General features: G+C 43.4%; 1 protein-coding gene and 1 long non-coding RNA gene across 3 annotated transcripts in view; both read right to left on the reverse strand.

The window, feature by feature from the left end:
* SLAIN2 (SLAIN motif family member 2) overlaps positions 1–3,450 on the reverse strand; it is a 74,165-nt gene extending 70,715 nt beyond the window's left edge. For both annotated transcript variants that reach the window (XM_047856039.1, XM_047856038.1), the window contains exon 1: positions 2,777–3,450. In XM_047856039.1, coding sequence (XP_047711995.1) covers positions 2,777–3,165 — 389 coding nt within the window. In that variant the 5' untranslated portion in view covers positions 3,166–3,450. The remainder of the gene's footprint in view (positions 1–2,776) is intronic.
* A 456-nt stretch (positions 3,451–3,906) lies between these two features.
* Positions 3,907–14,580, reverse strand: part of LOC125163830 (uncharacterized) — a 63,502-nt gene continuing 52,828 nt past the window's right edge. Inside the window, exons 3-5 of the long non-coding RNA XR_007151563.1 lie at positions 7,322–7,465; positions 6,921–7,056; positions 3,907–3,993 (exon numbers count right to left, since the gene is read on the reverse strand). This is a non-coding gene — a long non-coding RNA (uncharacterized LOC125163830). The remainder of the gene's footprint in view (positions 3,994–6,920; positions 7,057–7,321; positions 7,466–14,580) is intronic.

Genomic DNA, 14,580 nt, shown 5'->3' on the forward strand with positions numbered 1-14,580 from the left:
TCTAGAACAGTGCTTTCCAAACTGAGAAACAACCCGTTAATTCATTAATGGGTCACAAAATCAGCTTAATGGGTTGTAACTAGCATTTTTCCCCTAAAGAAACAGAATAGAATAGAAAATATTAGAGTTTGCCACAAAACTACAGTTCTGTGAAACTTCTGTTTCAATTATTCATATATCCATGTACTAGTCTATGATATAAAATGTTTTTCTTTATCATGAAGGTGGGTCCAAAAAAAAAAAAAAATGTCTCTGAAAGTCACTGCTCTGAAGCACTGTTTTCTAATTGTGTTCCTTGGGAGCTCAAAAAACATTTACCACTTAGAAATGTACTATATTCAATATGCATCAGTGTATCAAACAAGTCCAATATTAAAGAAGCCTCTTTTTGTTAAACTTTCTTCCCCCACATATATTTAACCTTAGACCCACCATTATTTTTTCACACAGTATCTATTAACCCTTTCATAACTAGCATTTTATGAAGGAGGGAAAACATTCCTCTAGATGGAAGAGAAGGTACAATGGGTATAAGTTACAGAAAGTAGATTTCCAGTTTGCTAAGAAAAGACTCTCGATTCTTTGAATCTTCCTCCCCCTGCCACTAACACCTGCCCCCTTACCACTTATACTCCAAAAACACACTCTAAAGCACTTTAAGTACAACTTATAAAACTTTCAGTTCACACAAATCTTTTCAGAAAAAGGACAGGATCAAGATACGTTGCCAGGATTAAAGCAGTAAGGAACTATCTGCTCAAAAGAAAAGTCTGCCATAGTATTTAAGATGTCTTGCTTTACCTGAACAAAGTCTGTGCTCAGAAAGCAAAGTAGCAGAGTACGTATTCAGTTTCTCCAAGAGGAGTCAATGTTCTAATAATACATAATCTAAAATGGGCTCATGAGTGCAGCTAACACTCATTATTAAGAGCATCATTATCACCATCACTTGGAAGAGGCAAGTGAGGATAGATGATTCTGGATTCTTTTATAGTGTACACACACCCAGAATTCCTTTGGGAGGGCGTGATCTCACACTAATATGAAAAACTGTCACTACCATAATCAGTTCTAATAATATTTGGTATTACTTGGAAATAAAATAATGGCTTGATATCACATATTCAAGAGTTTCTCTGTAATTCAAACCTTCCTAATTGGGAGTTACAAATATCTGACTCTGCTCTAGCAGTTGTCAGAGCATAAAAGGCCCTTCCCACTCTTTCCCCACCCCAGGCTCCAAAGTTTTCCTCAACTACTTTGAACCATTATTTTTTCCCAATTTCTGAGCATTCTCAGTATTTTTGCTCCTCTCGTTTTGTTTTGGGTTTTTTGTTTGTTTGTTTGTTTGTTTGCAACTCACTGTTTATCTCCTAGTTTATTCAGCTGCATAAAACTTGGCTCCCACCAAGACTGTAACTGCCTTAATGAACAGGGATCAACATATTAAGAATCTTCAGACTTTCCCACAAATCCTTAAGAGCTCACTGAATACTTTGTGACTTAAATAACTAGGCTCAAGAGTAATAGTTTTGGAGAGTTTACTGTATGCCAGAACCAGTGCTAAAAGTATACCCGGATTAGCTCATGTAATCTTCACCACTCCGCAGAAATAAGCACTATTCTTTTCTCCATCAAACAGAGGAAGAAAGTGAGGCTCAGACTTAACTTGCCCAAGGTCATACAGCTAGTGTGGCAGAGCCAGGGCCTGAATCCCAAGCAAAGCTCTTAACTAAGTAACTGTAAAGTTGCACCCCTGCAATATCAGAGTCCATGAAGAATTTCCACTTCACTGAGTTACAAGTTTCAATTTCAACCGAGTTGAGACATTGTAGCTACACATCAAAACTTTAAATTAAGAAAAGAATTTCTTATAGACATCTTTATGGGGTTGCAATAAAAAAAGAGGGAGAACGCCTCCGATGTCCTTTCTATTTATGTGATATTATGGTGTGGGTCACAATCCTACCAAGAAGTGGCTTGTGAGAATACAGCTTTGGTTTAGATTTTTAAATAGGGCTCCTTTTCTCTGCTCCGAGGATGACATGGAAAATTAAGGAGGGATGTGGTAACTGTCACCTCCCAGCTCCGAAAACTGCCAGCCCCAATTCTTGTTTAAAAAATAAGAGCCGGGCTCTTGTTCCACCCCTTGACTTTCCACACAAAGCAGTACCATCCTCTGCCCTCTTCACACAAAGCAAGCTTTACCCCACTACCCAAAGGGGAGTGCTGATTCACATGGTCTCCCCGTCGCCGCCAGAAACGTACCCATCTCCCAGCGGTCCGAAACACTGACCACCGCGCTTAGACCGCTTCGGTCTGCCCTCCCCACCCCCACCCCGCGTCCGGCGACACCTCATCGAACAGACCCCTCCCCGACATCCAAAATGCTCAGGCCACCTTCCGAAAGCCAGTATTTCACACAAAGCGAGATCCCTTCCTTACAAAGCGGTTTCCCACCCCCCCCCCACTCCTCCCACGGCGAGCAGCCCCCTTCCCGGGCCGTGCCAAACCACAGACCCCGCAACGGGGTCCAGAACCCAGAGAGTGCACAAGCCAGGGGGACAGCCAGCTACAAATCCTGTTCCTCCAGCACGCCTCGAATGCCCCAACTCCAGTCGACCTCTCCGCAGCCAAAGCAAGCCAAGCACGAGTCCCCGTCCGAGAGCGGATCCCGCTACACAAAGCGAGGTGTCTCACCAGGGCTACCCGCGGAGGACGCTCTCCGCCCCCGGGCCCGTCCCCGCCCAGCCCCGGCCAGGCGGCCCGCGCTCACCAGCTCTCCTCCTCCTCCTCCCAGCCTGACAGCCGCTCCAGCTCCTCGGGCCGCAGCGGCTCCACCTCGTCCAGCAAGCCGCCCTCGCCCGCGGCCAGCAAGGAGGTGGCGTCCCGCAGCTCCTCGCTACTCGTCCGCCTCGGGCCCGACCCGACCCCGCCGCCCGACTTGGCGTTGAGGCCCAAGGGGAAGCCCCGAGGGGACGCCGTGCCGGAGGAGGGAGTGGACGCGCCGGCCCGAACCGGGCTGCCGGGCCCGAGGGAGCCGACGCCCTGCACGGCCCCCGAGCGGCTCCTCAGCTGTTCGTTCTGCTTCTCCAGCTTCTTCACCAGCTCCTGCAGCTTCCGCACCTCCTGGTCCGCATTCACGTTGGAGTTAACGTCCTCCATCCCGGCCCCGCCGCCTGTGCCGCCTGCCACCCGCTCAGACTCAGCGCCGGGGAGAGGGCCGGGGGGAAAGAGGCGTCGCCGCCGCCGCCGCTCACTCTAGCCGAGGCGCCGGCATACAGCAGGGCCAGGCCCCACCGCCAGGGTCCCCCCAGCTCCGGTTCCGAAGCGCCGCTGGCCCCAGCCGAGCCGCCTCATCTGCGCCGGCTCCAGGATTGGGGGAGGCGGCGCCAATATCCGGCCTCGGCCGCCATCTTCCCTCCGTCCCTCCGCCCCCCGCAGCCCGGCCCCGTCGGTGACCTCAGAGCGTCGGGGGTGGACGCGGCCGCCGGCGAGCGCTGAGAGGACCGCGCGCCGAGCTCGCGGAGGGGCGGGGCCGCGGGCGAAGCCGGTGGGCGGGGCCTCGGCCGGAAGGGGCGGGGTGGGCGTCGGTGGAGGTGGGAAGCCGCCGGGCTGGCTGGGGAGAGCGATTCCGGCGGCAGGCGGGGCCCGGGCGGAGAGATAAGCTGGCCGAGGCCGGAGAGGAGTGATGAGGGCTTGACTGCGGGAGGAGCTAAGATCGCAAACTCACAACTCGCACTCAGCTGCGCCTGTTGGTCTTGGATGGGGAGTGTGGTGTGCTCCCCACCCCCAAACACTGGCGTGTGGAACCTGCGCCCGACTGTGACCTGTGTCCTGGCTGGCTCTCTGGTGGGCGCTTGGCCGGGCCCCTTGGACAGAGAGTTTATTTTGTCTGTTTGTTCAGCAAATATTTATTCGATGCCTGCTTGAAATAGGAGATTGTCAGGGCTGGCAGGAGCCTCGGGGTCCATCGGTGACCTGTTTCTTCCTCTGAAAATGAGAAAACAGAATCCCAAATCATTGAGACGTCTAAGATCAAAATAAGAACCACAAGTTGCTGAATGCATACTATGGCCCAGACACTGTACTAAGCAATTTAAAGGCATCTTATCCATTAAAAGTTCTCCCGACTTAAAAGTTTATTGCACACTGGTTTGGAAGCGGGGATATAAAACCGCCCCCTCCTCCCCTTTGTCTATTAATTGACGCCTAATCTGCTCTTTGGATCGTTTCTTGGAAAAAACTTTGCTATAGTGTGTCTTGACTTTATATTTTTTTAAAGTGTATTTTTTTAAGTTTATTTATTTTTGATAGAGAGAGAGCTGGGGACGGGCAGAGAGACAATCCCAAGCAGGATCTGAGTTGTCAGCATAGAGCCAGATGCGGAACTTGAACTCACGAAATGGGAAATCCGGATCTGAGCCAAAATCAAGAGTCCAGCACATAACCGACGGAGCCACCCAGGTGCCCCTAACGAGTGTATTAAAAGAACGTGATAAACATGTTGACATATAGCGATGAATGCTGAGAGATATAAGAATGTAAAATTTTTTCAGTGACGCCCGTTTATAATGTGTACTAGTAACAGCGAAACAAACCAAAACCCAGTTAAATACTTTCTCTTGATCGCATTCATTATTTTTCAGATGTCAGCTGTGTACTTGGCTTCTGTTTGCAGCTTTCCTCTAATTGCTTCCTCCACCCTTAGCTGCTAATGATCCAGCCCTATTCCACCTGGGTGTGGACTAATATGCCAGGGCTTACTTGTATCTTTCCGCCTCTCTGTGCTGTATTTTCCTTGCCTAGAATATTCTACCTGCCAGGTCTGATTCCCTTTCTTAAAATCCATGCTCACCTACCCAGGAAAACTTTTCCTGACAGTTCCACAAATACCTAGTTGTTCTCTAGCATCACCTGATCAATAGTTTTCAACAGGTGTTGACACTCTAAGTTTTTTTCTTCTTTTTTGTTGGTTTTGGCTATATACCTGATGACAAGGAACTATTTATTTGTGTTTTTCATGTCCACTGTCTGACACAGCGGTTTGTTGAAATATCTGGTTTGTTGAAATTTGAGAAGAATGTAAATTCTGACACATCAAGGACTAGAGAGATGTTGATTCATAGCAAGAAAAGCAATTCAAAGTTTGCTGACTACCTATAAATATGTATTTTCATAGGTCTGTATACCTGGTCAAAGGGTGTCTTTGGTAACACAATAACTGTGAACTAATATACATTATCTGTATGATGCATGTCTGAGTACCAAAGCTATCTCTGACGCGTCTGAACTAGTTGCCGGAGAGTTCAACATCATGACTGCTTCACATATAGCACTTTTCACTTGCAGTTAACAGTTTGCGAAATAGATTCCAACGAGCCAAGTTCTGTAATGAGAACACTTCACATACATTTCTTGAAAAGAATAGTTCGTATGACATTGTGAAGTTGCATGCTAGTATTTCACGGAGGCAACAAGAAGTGGGTGTGATATGGAGCAATGAGTGGAGAATCAGAAGGCCCGATGGCTGATTCTAGCTATATCACGAATGTGATGCTTGACCTTAATCTCTGATCCTGAAGCAAGTCATACTGGCTCTGTATGTTCAAAATACATCGGAATACTTCCTCGTACCGCCACTGGTAATACTGTAGTTCAAGTGGCCATCTTGTCTTGCCTAGCTTACTGTGGTACTCTCTTAATGGGCTCTACCCCTTTGCTGTTTACAATCTATGATGCACACAGCAACCAGATGATCCTTTGTTTAGTCAGATCGGGTCAACATACTTAAAATATGAAGTCCTCTTCTTAGCTGTGAGACTGAATACTTGGCAACTTGTGCAAGTATCTCATTGACTACGAACCACTCTTCCCCTCTATTACTCCACTGTAGCCACGCTGGTCTTTTCATGTTCTTTAAACATGCCAAGCATGTACCTTGCTGTACCTTCTATCTAGGATCCATTCTTCCTCCACCTTGTCACATTACTCTCTCCATTCAGGTCTCAGCTCAAATATCACCCCCTAAGTTCACTATCCTCATTATTACGGCCCTCATAAAATAGTATCCCTATCATTCCCCACCTTTGCCTTTGACACATCATCTATTTCCTTCTTTGTTTATTGCCAATCTCTCCCCAGTAGAATATGAACTATGTGAAAACAGCGTTCACTGCAGTATTCCTGGTGCCTAGAACGGTACCTACTATATGGTAGGTGTTCAATAAATGAATGGAGATGGATTTAGGTTAAGTGAAGTCTCCTAACAGAATTTCAGATAAATGTGTTTGTTATATCTGCAATCATTAAAATGGAAGTTCCTGATAATGTTGAATGGTTTTTTATTTTTTTTTAATTTTTTTTTAACATTTATTTATTTTTGAGACAGAGAGAGACAGAGCATGAACAGGGGAGGGGCAGAGAGAGAGGGAGACACAGAATCTGAAACAGGCTGCAGGCTCTGAGCTGTCAGCACAGAGCCCGGCACGGGGCTCGAACTCACGGACCGTGAGATCATGACCTGAGCCGAAGTCGGACGCTTAACCGACCAAGCCACCCAGGCGCCCCGAATGGTTTTTTTTTAATTATATATTTCTCTTCCAAAAGAGCAACATGTCACACTATGTATGTCATCCTCAAAACTAGGTCATTCCCCACCTCCTGAGTGCCAACAGCCCTTAAGAACTGCTGAGGAGAGAAAGTCTCAGGTTCTCACTTAGAAGTATGAGGACAAGAATATTGCCATTGTATCCTAAATGTTGCAAGGATTCTTCTCTTTCGGGTTAACTCTAATACTGTCTTCTCTGATGACTCAGAAGTGTTAGAGCATGTTTTTTAAAAGTCCCTCTAAAAGTGACTCTCTTATGGAGATAGGAGAAGTAAAGCTGGTGGGTGTCTGCCGTATGCCTCACGGTTACCTCAACTAGCTTTGCAGATGTTGTCTTTTATGATAAGCTTGCTTTGTTCCCGGATGAAGGAGTTGCTCCTTTTCTTAGCAGGTGTGGCCCTTTCCGGAACTTGCTCCTACTTGCCTGTTAGCTCCTGCCGAAACTCCTGACAAAGTGAAAAATATTACAAACCACTATAAGTACTTACAATGAAAAACTATTACTCCATAGCTTAAAGGTATTCAGCAGTCCTAAAATCCTAAATCAAGATATGTATGCGTGCGTGTGTGTGTGTGTCCCTGAGCACATGCCCAAAAGTAGTTTAGAAATTGCAAGACACTTAGAGAAATATTTGCATTTGTTTAAAAGATGCTCAAATTTTTCAAAGAAACCTTTACTATCCAGCACACCCATTTTATCCTCACACGTACCTGCTTGGTTAGTCATTCCCCATGTATCCTCTCTCACTTAGTCTTCACTAGCATCTTTCTCCCAGATGTACCTTCTCTGGTCTCTTCTTCACTATCTTGGCACGTGCAAATTTAAGAAGGAAGCTCGGGAACTCCAAAAGCTGACTATATAAGAGATTCTGAATTAAAATCCTAGGGCAAAAAGAACAGAAGTCCAAGATTTGAACCTAGAATTTTTCTAGTCCCCACTGATCAGATCTTACCATTATGGGATGCCTCAAAAGTGGCCATAATGGTAGGCATCCCTTCCTTGCAGAGGTCCTCTAGTCAGAGGGTGGCCCCCTATCATATGGTTGGGGGCATGTATTATATTGATGCAGGGGTGTGGAGGTTAATGATCAGGGCAGATATGAACATGTTCTTAAACTCTCAAGAGCCTGCTATCTTAGCCCCAAATGAAACAATACCTTATCTCTCACCCTTTTTTGTGGTAGCAAGTGAGGAGATAAGATTGCTAAATAACATTTATTACATCCTCTCTAAGTAGTATATCAGCAGGACAGCATAGTTAGAAAAGGGGGATTTGAACTACTAAATATCTGTGATCTAGAAAACCTACCATTCAAGGATAGGAGAAAACTGATTGAGAATCATCCAAATCTCCAAGTCGATAATATAATCTGATCTAGGATCTAAAATAGATTATTCTGAGTACTGACTTAGAGATGTTATGGAGACAGTGGACTATGAATAACGGTTTGTCTTAAAGTAAATTAAGCTGTCATTGAGATATATATATATATATATATATATTCTTCTACTAGGAAGTTGTAGAGAATTCCATTCCTGAGTCTTTGTGATACTCCAGGAATATTACACAGACTGAAAGACATCATCAACCATTCAATTTGTCCAAGTATGTCTAGGAGGTTACTTTCTTATTTATCATCAATGATATGTAAACACAGTTGTATGTACCCTGGAATATTAATTCTGTAAATATCCAGGTCTTTCTGAATTGGCCCAATAATAATAATAGCTAACAATCATCGACCACTTTTAAGATATGTAGTAATTGACTTAAAACTCACAATAGTCCTTTGAGGTAGCTGTTATTAGTATCCATTTTAAGGATACTAGTTTTAAGGATACTAGTTCCAGAATAAGGAAACTTGAGACAGAGAGGCTAAATAATTTCCAAAGGCCCATGACCAGGGAGTAGTAGAGCTGGATTTGAACTCAGGTAGACTGACTTTACAATCTCCAATAGTCCATGACCAAGTGGGTTCTCCATGCTTTCCTTATACAAGTATTGATATCTCAATCAGCTACTTGAGGGGGGGGGGAGTGAGATTTGGGGGCAAGGGTTATTGCTTTTATGGTAACCAATGACTCAATACTCTTGCTCTAAGAGCAAGTTTTCCAACTTTGAAGTCTCAGCACATCTGGGACATAACACATTGAAACAATCTGTTCCTTAGAGAGGGAGGCAATTCTTCTGTGTCTTGCTCAAAAGACTTCCTAGTAGGCCATTTACTTCGACGGTATTCCAGGGACTTGAGAAGTAGATGCAGGAGTCCTCAAGACCCCCTAGTCAGCAATTTGCTGAGATGAAGCTTCAGCATATGGGCTTCTCATTGACAAAGCTGGTAGTCCATCATGTAGGGGTTTTATGGGGAAGTAGTTAGTAGGGGGAGGCTCCTACCCAGGGCAGTACATGTAAATCAACAAAACATGAAGATTTAAGGGAATTTAGTGGCAAGAGTCCGAGGTCTATAAATGAGAGAAGGAAAATTTGAACAGGTCCTGAAACAGATACCAAAAGAAAAAGTACAGAACCAGGGTCAAAGAGAAGAGCAAGGAGCAGTGGTCTCAACCGTAGATAAGAGAGTGATTCTTGGCAAATGCTGAAACTAACCGGTTTCGAGCAGTTGCCTTTCTGTGGCCTTTGTAGCAAGTTATGTGGGAGAAACAGTTGCATTTAAAGGGCCAGTGATGCTGTTGTCTGGCAGAACTGTGAGTGTCTAGCCTTGGGACAAACTGGTAACCAGATATGCTGGACTAGGGCCCAATCTGCGAAGCTCCCTGATGCACAAGAGTCCACCATTGTGTCTGTGTGTAAACAGATTCCATCTCCCCAAAGGTCCTGGAAACCAGATACCCCTCATGTCACATCTGCGCTCTGGTCGAGAGAAAGGAGGGCAGGCTGTTGGGCAGAGCAGGGAAGAGATGAGTAGTAGGGCATGGCACAGGTGGTGCTCCTGTTATCAGCGGGGACGGTCGACTTCAGATGGGGCACCTGTACACAATGTGGAGGCTCACAGTTGGAACAGAGCTGCTCCGGATGTTGGCGTGCTTGTCCACTAGCATTGCTGGAAGGCTTGTTTCTCTTTTCGAACGACACCATGCTCCCGAATTGCTTGTTTTCGTGGCCCTGGTCAGTCAGTCGGGAGATGCGGCCAGGTATTCAGGGAACTTTCAGTCACACGTAGCGATCAGTTAGCAGTGCTGCTTAAGCATCCTCTAAGTGTGATGTGGCATCGTTTACAGACAGCTCTGGGAAAAACTACCAACATTTTGCTGTGCGCTGGCAGCAGGGCAGATAGCTCCCGGTGTTTACTGGGATCATCCTGGCAGGGTGAGGGTATGTATACTGTAGGACAGTCTGACTGTTTTCAAAGATGGGATTGCAGGCTGCATGGAAGGCAATGAATTTCTCCAACCTCTCCGATAGGCAGGATAAACGAGAGGCCTTTCCACTTCTCCACCTTAGATGCATTCAGAGCTACATCATAATGTTGCACAAGGCACCCTCCAAGTGTGGGCACCGCCTATGAGAGCACACGCAGAAAAAAACAACTCCTCCTACACTTCGTCAACAGGCTAAGAAAGGCCACCACCTTCACACAGAACCTGATGTGCTCACTGAACACAATAATGTAGTTTCCAGATCTTCCATATGACTATAGCAATGGGCTTGACTCTGGAGCCTTAGATGTGGGCAAGAGCATTCAATCGTCCCTTTCAGGGCCAGCCTAACAGTGGCACCAGCCAGGATTAGTACCATGAACAGAGAATATGGGTAGGAGAATATGTGAAAGGATCCAAAATGAAGCGTGAGAGGGCTCCAGGCATATTTTTATTGGGTCAGTCTAGTTTAAAGGCATAAAGTTCAGACAGTCCTTTTTCTAACCTCCAAATGGCAGATATCACTTCTTTTTTTTTTATATTTTCTTGTAATTCTTACATTCAACTCTTTAGTTCATCTGAGATTTATTCTAGTGTGTTATGTGAGGCATGACTCTAAATGGGCATGTTTATATAGGGCCCTATCATGTACTGGGTTAACATTTATTCATCTGGTTGTTGTTACTAGTTCAAGGTACACTATTTGGGGCCAGAGATGATAAAGATCCTCAGGAATGTGCTCCTTGTTCTGCTGCGGCTTATCATCTGTTTGAGGAGATGAGATGTACACATAGGTAACTATATATATACAAAGCAGCATGGGAAAGTGCCATGTGATCCATACAGAAAAGAGAATCCAAGGGCTTTTTTGTATTTTTTCCTCTGGTTCTTTTTTCCTATGACTTTTTTTTTTCTAGAGAGTATTAGGAGAATAGAAATATATTCCTTCTGCCTGGGAAAATAAGATTTTTCCCAGAAGGAGTGTGATTTAAGATGGGCCTTCAGGGATAGGCAGTTCTCTTAATCTTGATTTGTTGGTTTCAAGGAAGAGAAACCACTTGAATCATCTCAATAAAAAGAGGGAGTTATCCACTCTCTCACTTCAAAGAATGGATACCAAAAGTGAACCGGCAAACGTATGAACAGATCTATGCATAAGGCTATTTACTACACCGTTATTTGTAATAGCAAAAGATTGAGAGCAACCCAAATGTTATCAGAATGGTAACAGTTGAAAAAATTATAATACATCCACACAATGGAGAATTATGTCTCAATAAAAAGAGGGAGATCTCCCTGTCTCCAGGATAACTGATGCAGAACCGTGCTTAGTGTAAGAAGCAAGGAGGAATGTAAAATATATACATATATGCTTTTATCTGTAAAAAAAAAAAAAACACAGTACAATTGGGGCACCTGTGTGGATTAGTCAGTTAAGCATCTGACTTTGGCTCAGGTCATGATCTCACAGTTCATGAGTTCGAGCCCTGCATTGGGCTCTGTGCCGACAGCTCAGAGCCTGGAGCCTGCTTCAGATTCTGTGTCTCTCCCTCTGTCTGCCCCTCCCCCACTCACACTCTGTCTCTCTCTGTCTCTCTCAAAAATAAAGATTAAAAAAAAACCAAAAAAGAGTTATTAAAAGGTAGTATGATAACATCTGATGATAGGTAACAGAATGTGACAAGACCACTTGAGGACTAGAACTACAAAGCAAGGAACCAATGCAATGTCCTCCATTTCCATTAGTGATTTATTCATTTATTTATTCCGCATATTTATTGAGCACTTACCACGTACCAGGAACTAGGCACAGAAATTGGGCATATAGCGAAGAACCAAACAGGGAAAAAAGACCTGACCTCATGGAGCTTACATTTTAGTGATGAATGACAGACAGTAAACACATAAGTACAATGTACAGTATGCCTTATGATGATGGTGCTATGGAGAAAAATGAATCAGGGAGAGGATTAGGGGTGTGGGTGGGGTTGGGATCGTAATTTTAAAGAGAGTGGTCAAGGAAAGTGTCACTGAGAAGATGACACTTGAGCAAAGTTCTGAAGGAGGTGAGAGAGCAAGACATGCAGGTAACTAGGGAAGAACATACCAAGCAGAACAGCAAGTGCAAAGGCCCCGAGGCAATAATGTGCTGGCTTCAAAGGAGAACAAGGTCGGTGTGGCTAAACTGGAGTGAATGAAGGAGCGAATCATGGGAGATAAAGTCAGAGAGATGAAGGAAAGATTCTACAGGACCGAGTAGGTAATTATAAAGACTGACTTTTACAGTAAAATGAGAGGAAGAGGGGAGATTTTGAGCCAAAAAGTGACGTGACCCGACTTATGTTTTAATAGGATCCTTCTCTTCTCTGCTTCTTGCACGTTCGCCAGTTTCTCATTCTCCTGATTCTGTCTCAAAACTTCTGCTTACTCATGGCTTCTGTGTTCCCTTCATAACATCAGCTTCCGTGTGGTTTGGTGTTGTAACAACTGTTGACATTTCAGTTCATGTGCCCAACTGTGACCTAATCACTCAGTCTCTCAGTGTCCCGATTCCAGATTCTTGGGTGACATAATGTCAGACTCACATATGATTTCGGCTCACTAATATTAGCCCACTGTGGTAGAACAAGCTGAGGCCAGCTCTCAGAGGTGAACGGGATCTTGCAACATTTCCAAGAAGGGATTAGGCACAGAGAGGTACATAGGCTAGCACATCAACTTCATCCGGGAACTCAAATACTTTCGGTTCTCGGTACATAAGTAACAGTCAATAAATCCAGCTTATTTAGCAAAAACAAACAAACAGACAGACAAACAAAACCTATAATCACATCATACTGATGTAGTGTTCAGGTACCCCGTCAGGTTGGTAGTAATAATAGATGACTTTATAATACTGTATACTAACACAGCTTCTAAAACTATTTATGGTAAGGAGCAGTTTTCTTATTTTATTTTCAAATGGTAGGAGAATGATACTTTTTTTTTTTTTTAGCTTGAGAGATTTTTTTTTTTTTAATTTACTTGCAAATTAGTTAACATACAATGTATGTAAGTATTGGCTTCAGGAGTAGAACCCAGTGATTCGTCTCTCACATATGACACCCAGTGCTCATCCTGAAAAGCGCCCTCTTTAATGCCCCTCACCCATTTAACCCATCGCCCACTCTGCCCTCCCCCCCAGCAACCCTCAATTTGTTCTCTGTATTTGAGTCTCTTATGCTTTGCCTCCCTCTGTGTTTACTTACTTTTCCTTCCCTTCTGTAGGAGAATGATGCTTTTGTAAAATATAAGAAAAACGAATTCTAAAAAAAATTCAATTTAAAAAGATACACAGAATTAAAAGCCTAATGTTTTACTGTTAGATTCAACACACAGAAAATTACTCTGTCAAGTTGCCGCATAAGTTTCTAAAGGCTTAGTCTCCATTTCTGTACTGACCATGCACTAGTCACAAACAGCCCCACACTTTAAATAGCACACTCATTTATTTAATTAGTATCTAAATTTTGCAATCACCAAAGCAGGTGAATGGCATTTCACATTCTGAATGAACATGGTAAAGAATCCGGTTATGTTGTTGTTCTTACTGTCCTCATTCATTAAATAAGTTGGTGTCCTGCAGGTAGTTTCTAATGAATCCTTGTTGACTGAAATATTACCCTAGCTTAAGGACATTTCTCGTCACGTGAAAGACAATGTAAATTTGTTATATTTAGATTTGCTATTATGGATTAGCTCTAGTCCTAAATATGCCTAAAGTAGATATGATTTTCTCTTGCATTTGAAGTGGAAGAAGCAAGGGGACGAAGGAGTTACCTTTCTTAAATCTCAGAGACAGAAAGAGAAAGTGTTCACACTGAATTAGAGGGAAGGCTGTTTCTAATCTTCCATAAAGATTTAAAAGCCTGATTCTGTAGTTGACTTGAGGACTATCTTCTTAATTTAGCAAATGCGTATTTACATGTCATTGCTATGCTAAGTTATCTATACTGTGAATTAAACTGATTTAAACCCAGTTTTTTATGGTTTAATCATCTAAGACAAATGTACCAACCAGTGTAAGTGAAGAACTAATAAAATCATAGTTATATACAAACTACCACTCTTCGATCATTGAACAGAGAGAAATCATAGAATAAGATTATTCTGGTAGCAGCAAACCTTGACTATTGGTTCATTTCCCAAGGTTATATGACTTTCTTTATCCAAGAATTCTGGGTAACCAGAATTTTAAATTCATATACACATACAATTTAAAAGTTATCTGAAATGGTTAGGGGGAATTAAATGGGAACACTTATCTCCCTTAGCATTGCCTTGGATTTATTTTAAAGATAGTTATAAATGTTTCAAGTTTTGCTCTTATTCATACAATATCAAAATAGGTCACATTCCCTTAAGCAGGAAAAACATGAAACAATACCCACCTTGATCCTTTGACACAATCTGCTCTTTAAATAACAAAACAGAAAATTTAAAAAAGAGACACCATTTTTAAAGAATTATTTCAAATGCATCACTGCAAGGAGTTTAAATTGTTCTCCTCCATACCAATTGTTGTGAAAACACAATATTGTTTTCAAAATATT

This window comes from Prionailurus viverrinus, chromosome B1, assembly GCF_022837055.1.
Source record: "Prionailurus viverrinus isolate Anna chromosome B1, UM_Priviv_1.0, whole genome shotgun sequence".
NCBI lineage: Eukaryota > Metazoa > Chordata > Mammalia > Carnivora > Felidae > Prionailurus > Prionailurus viverrinus.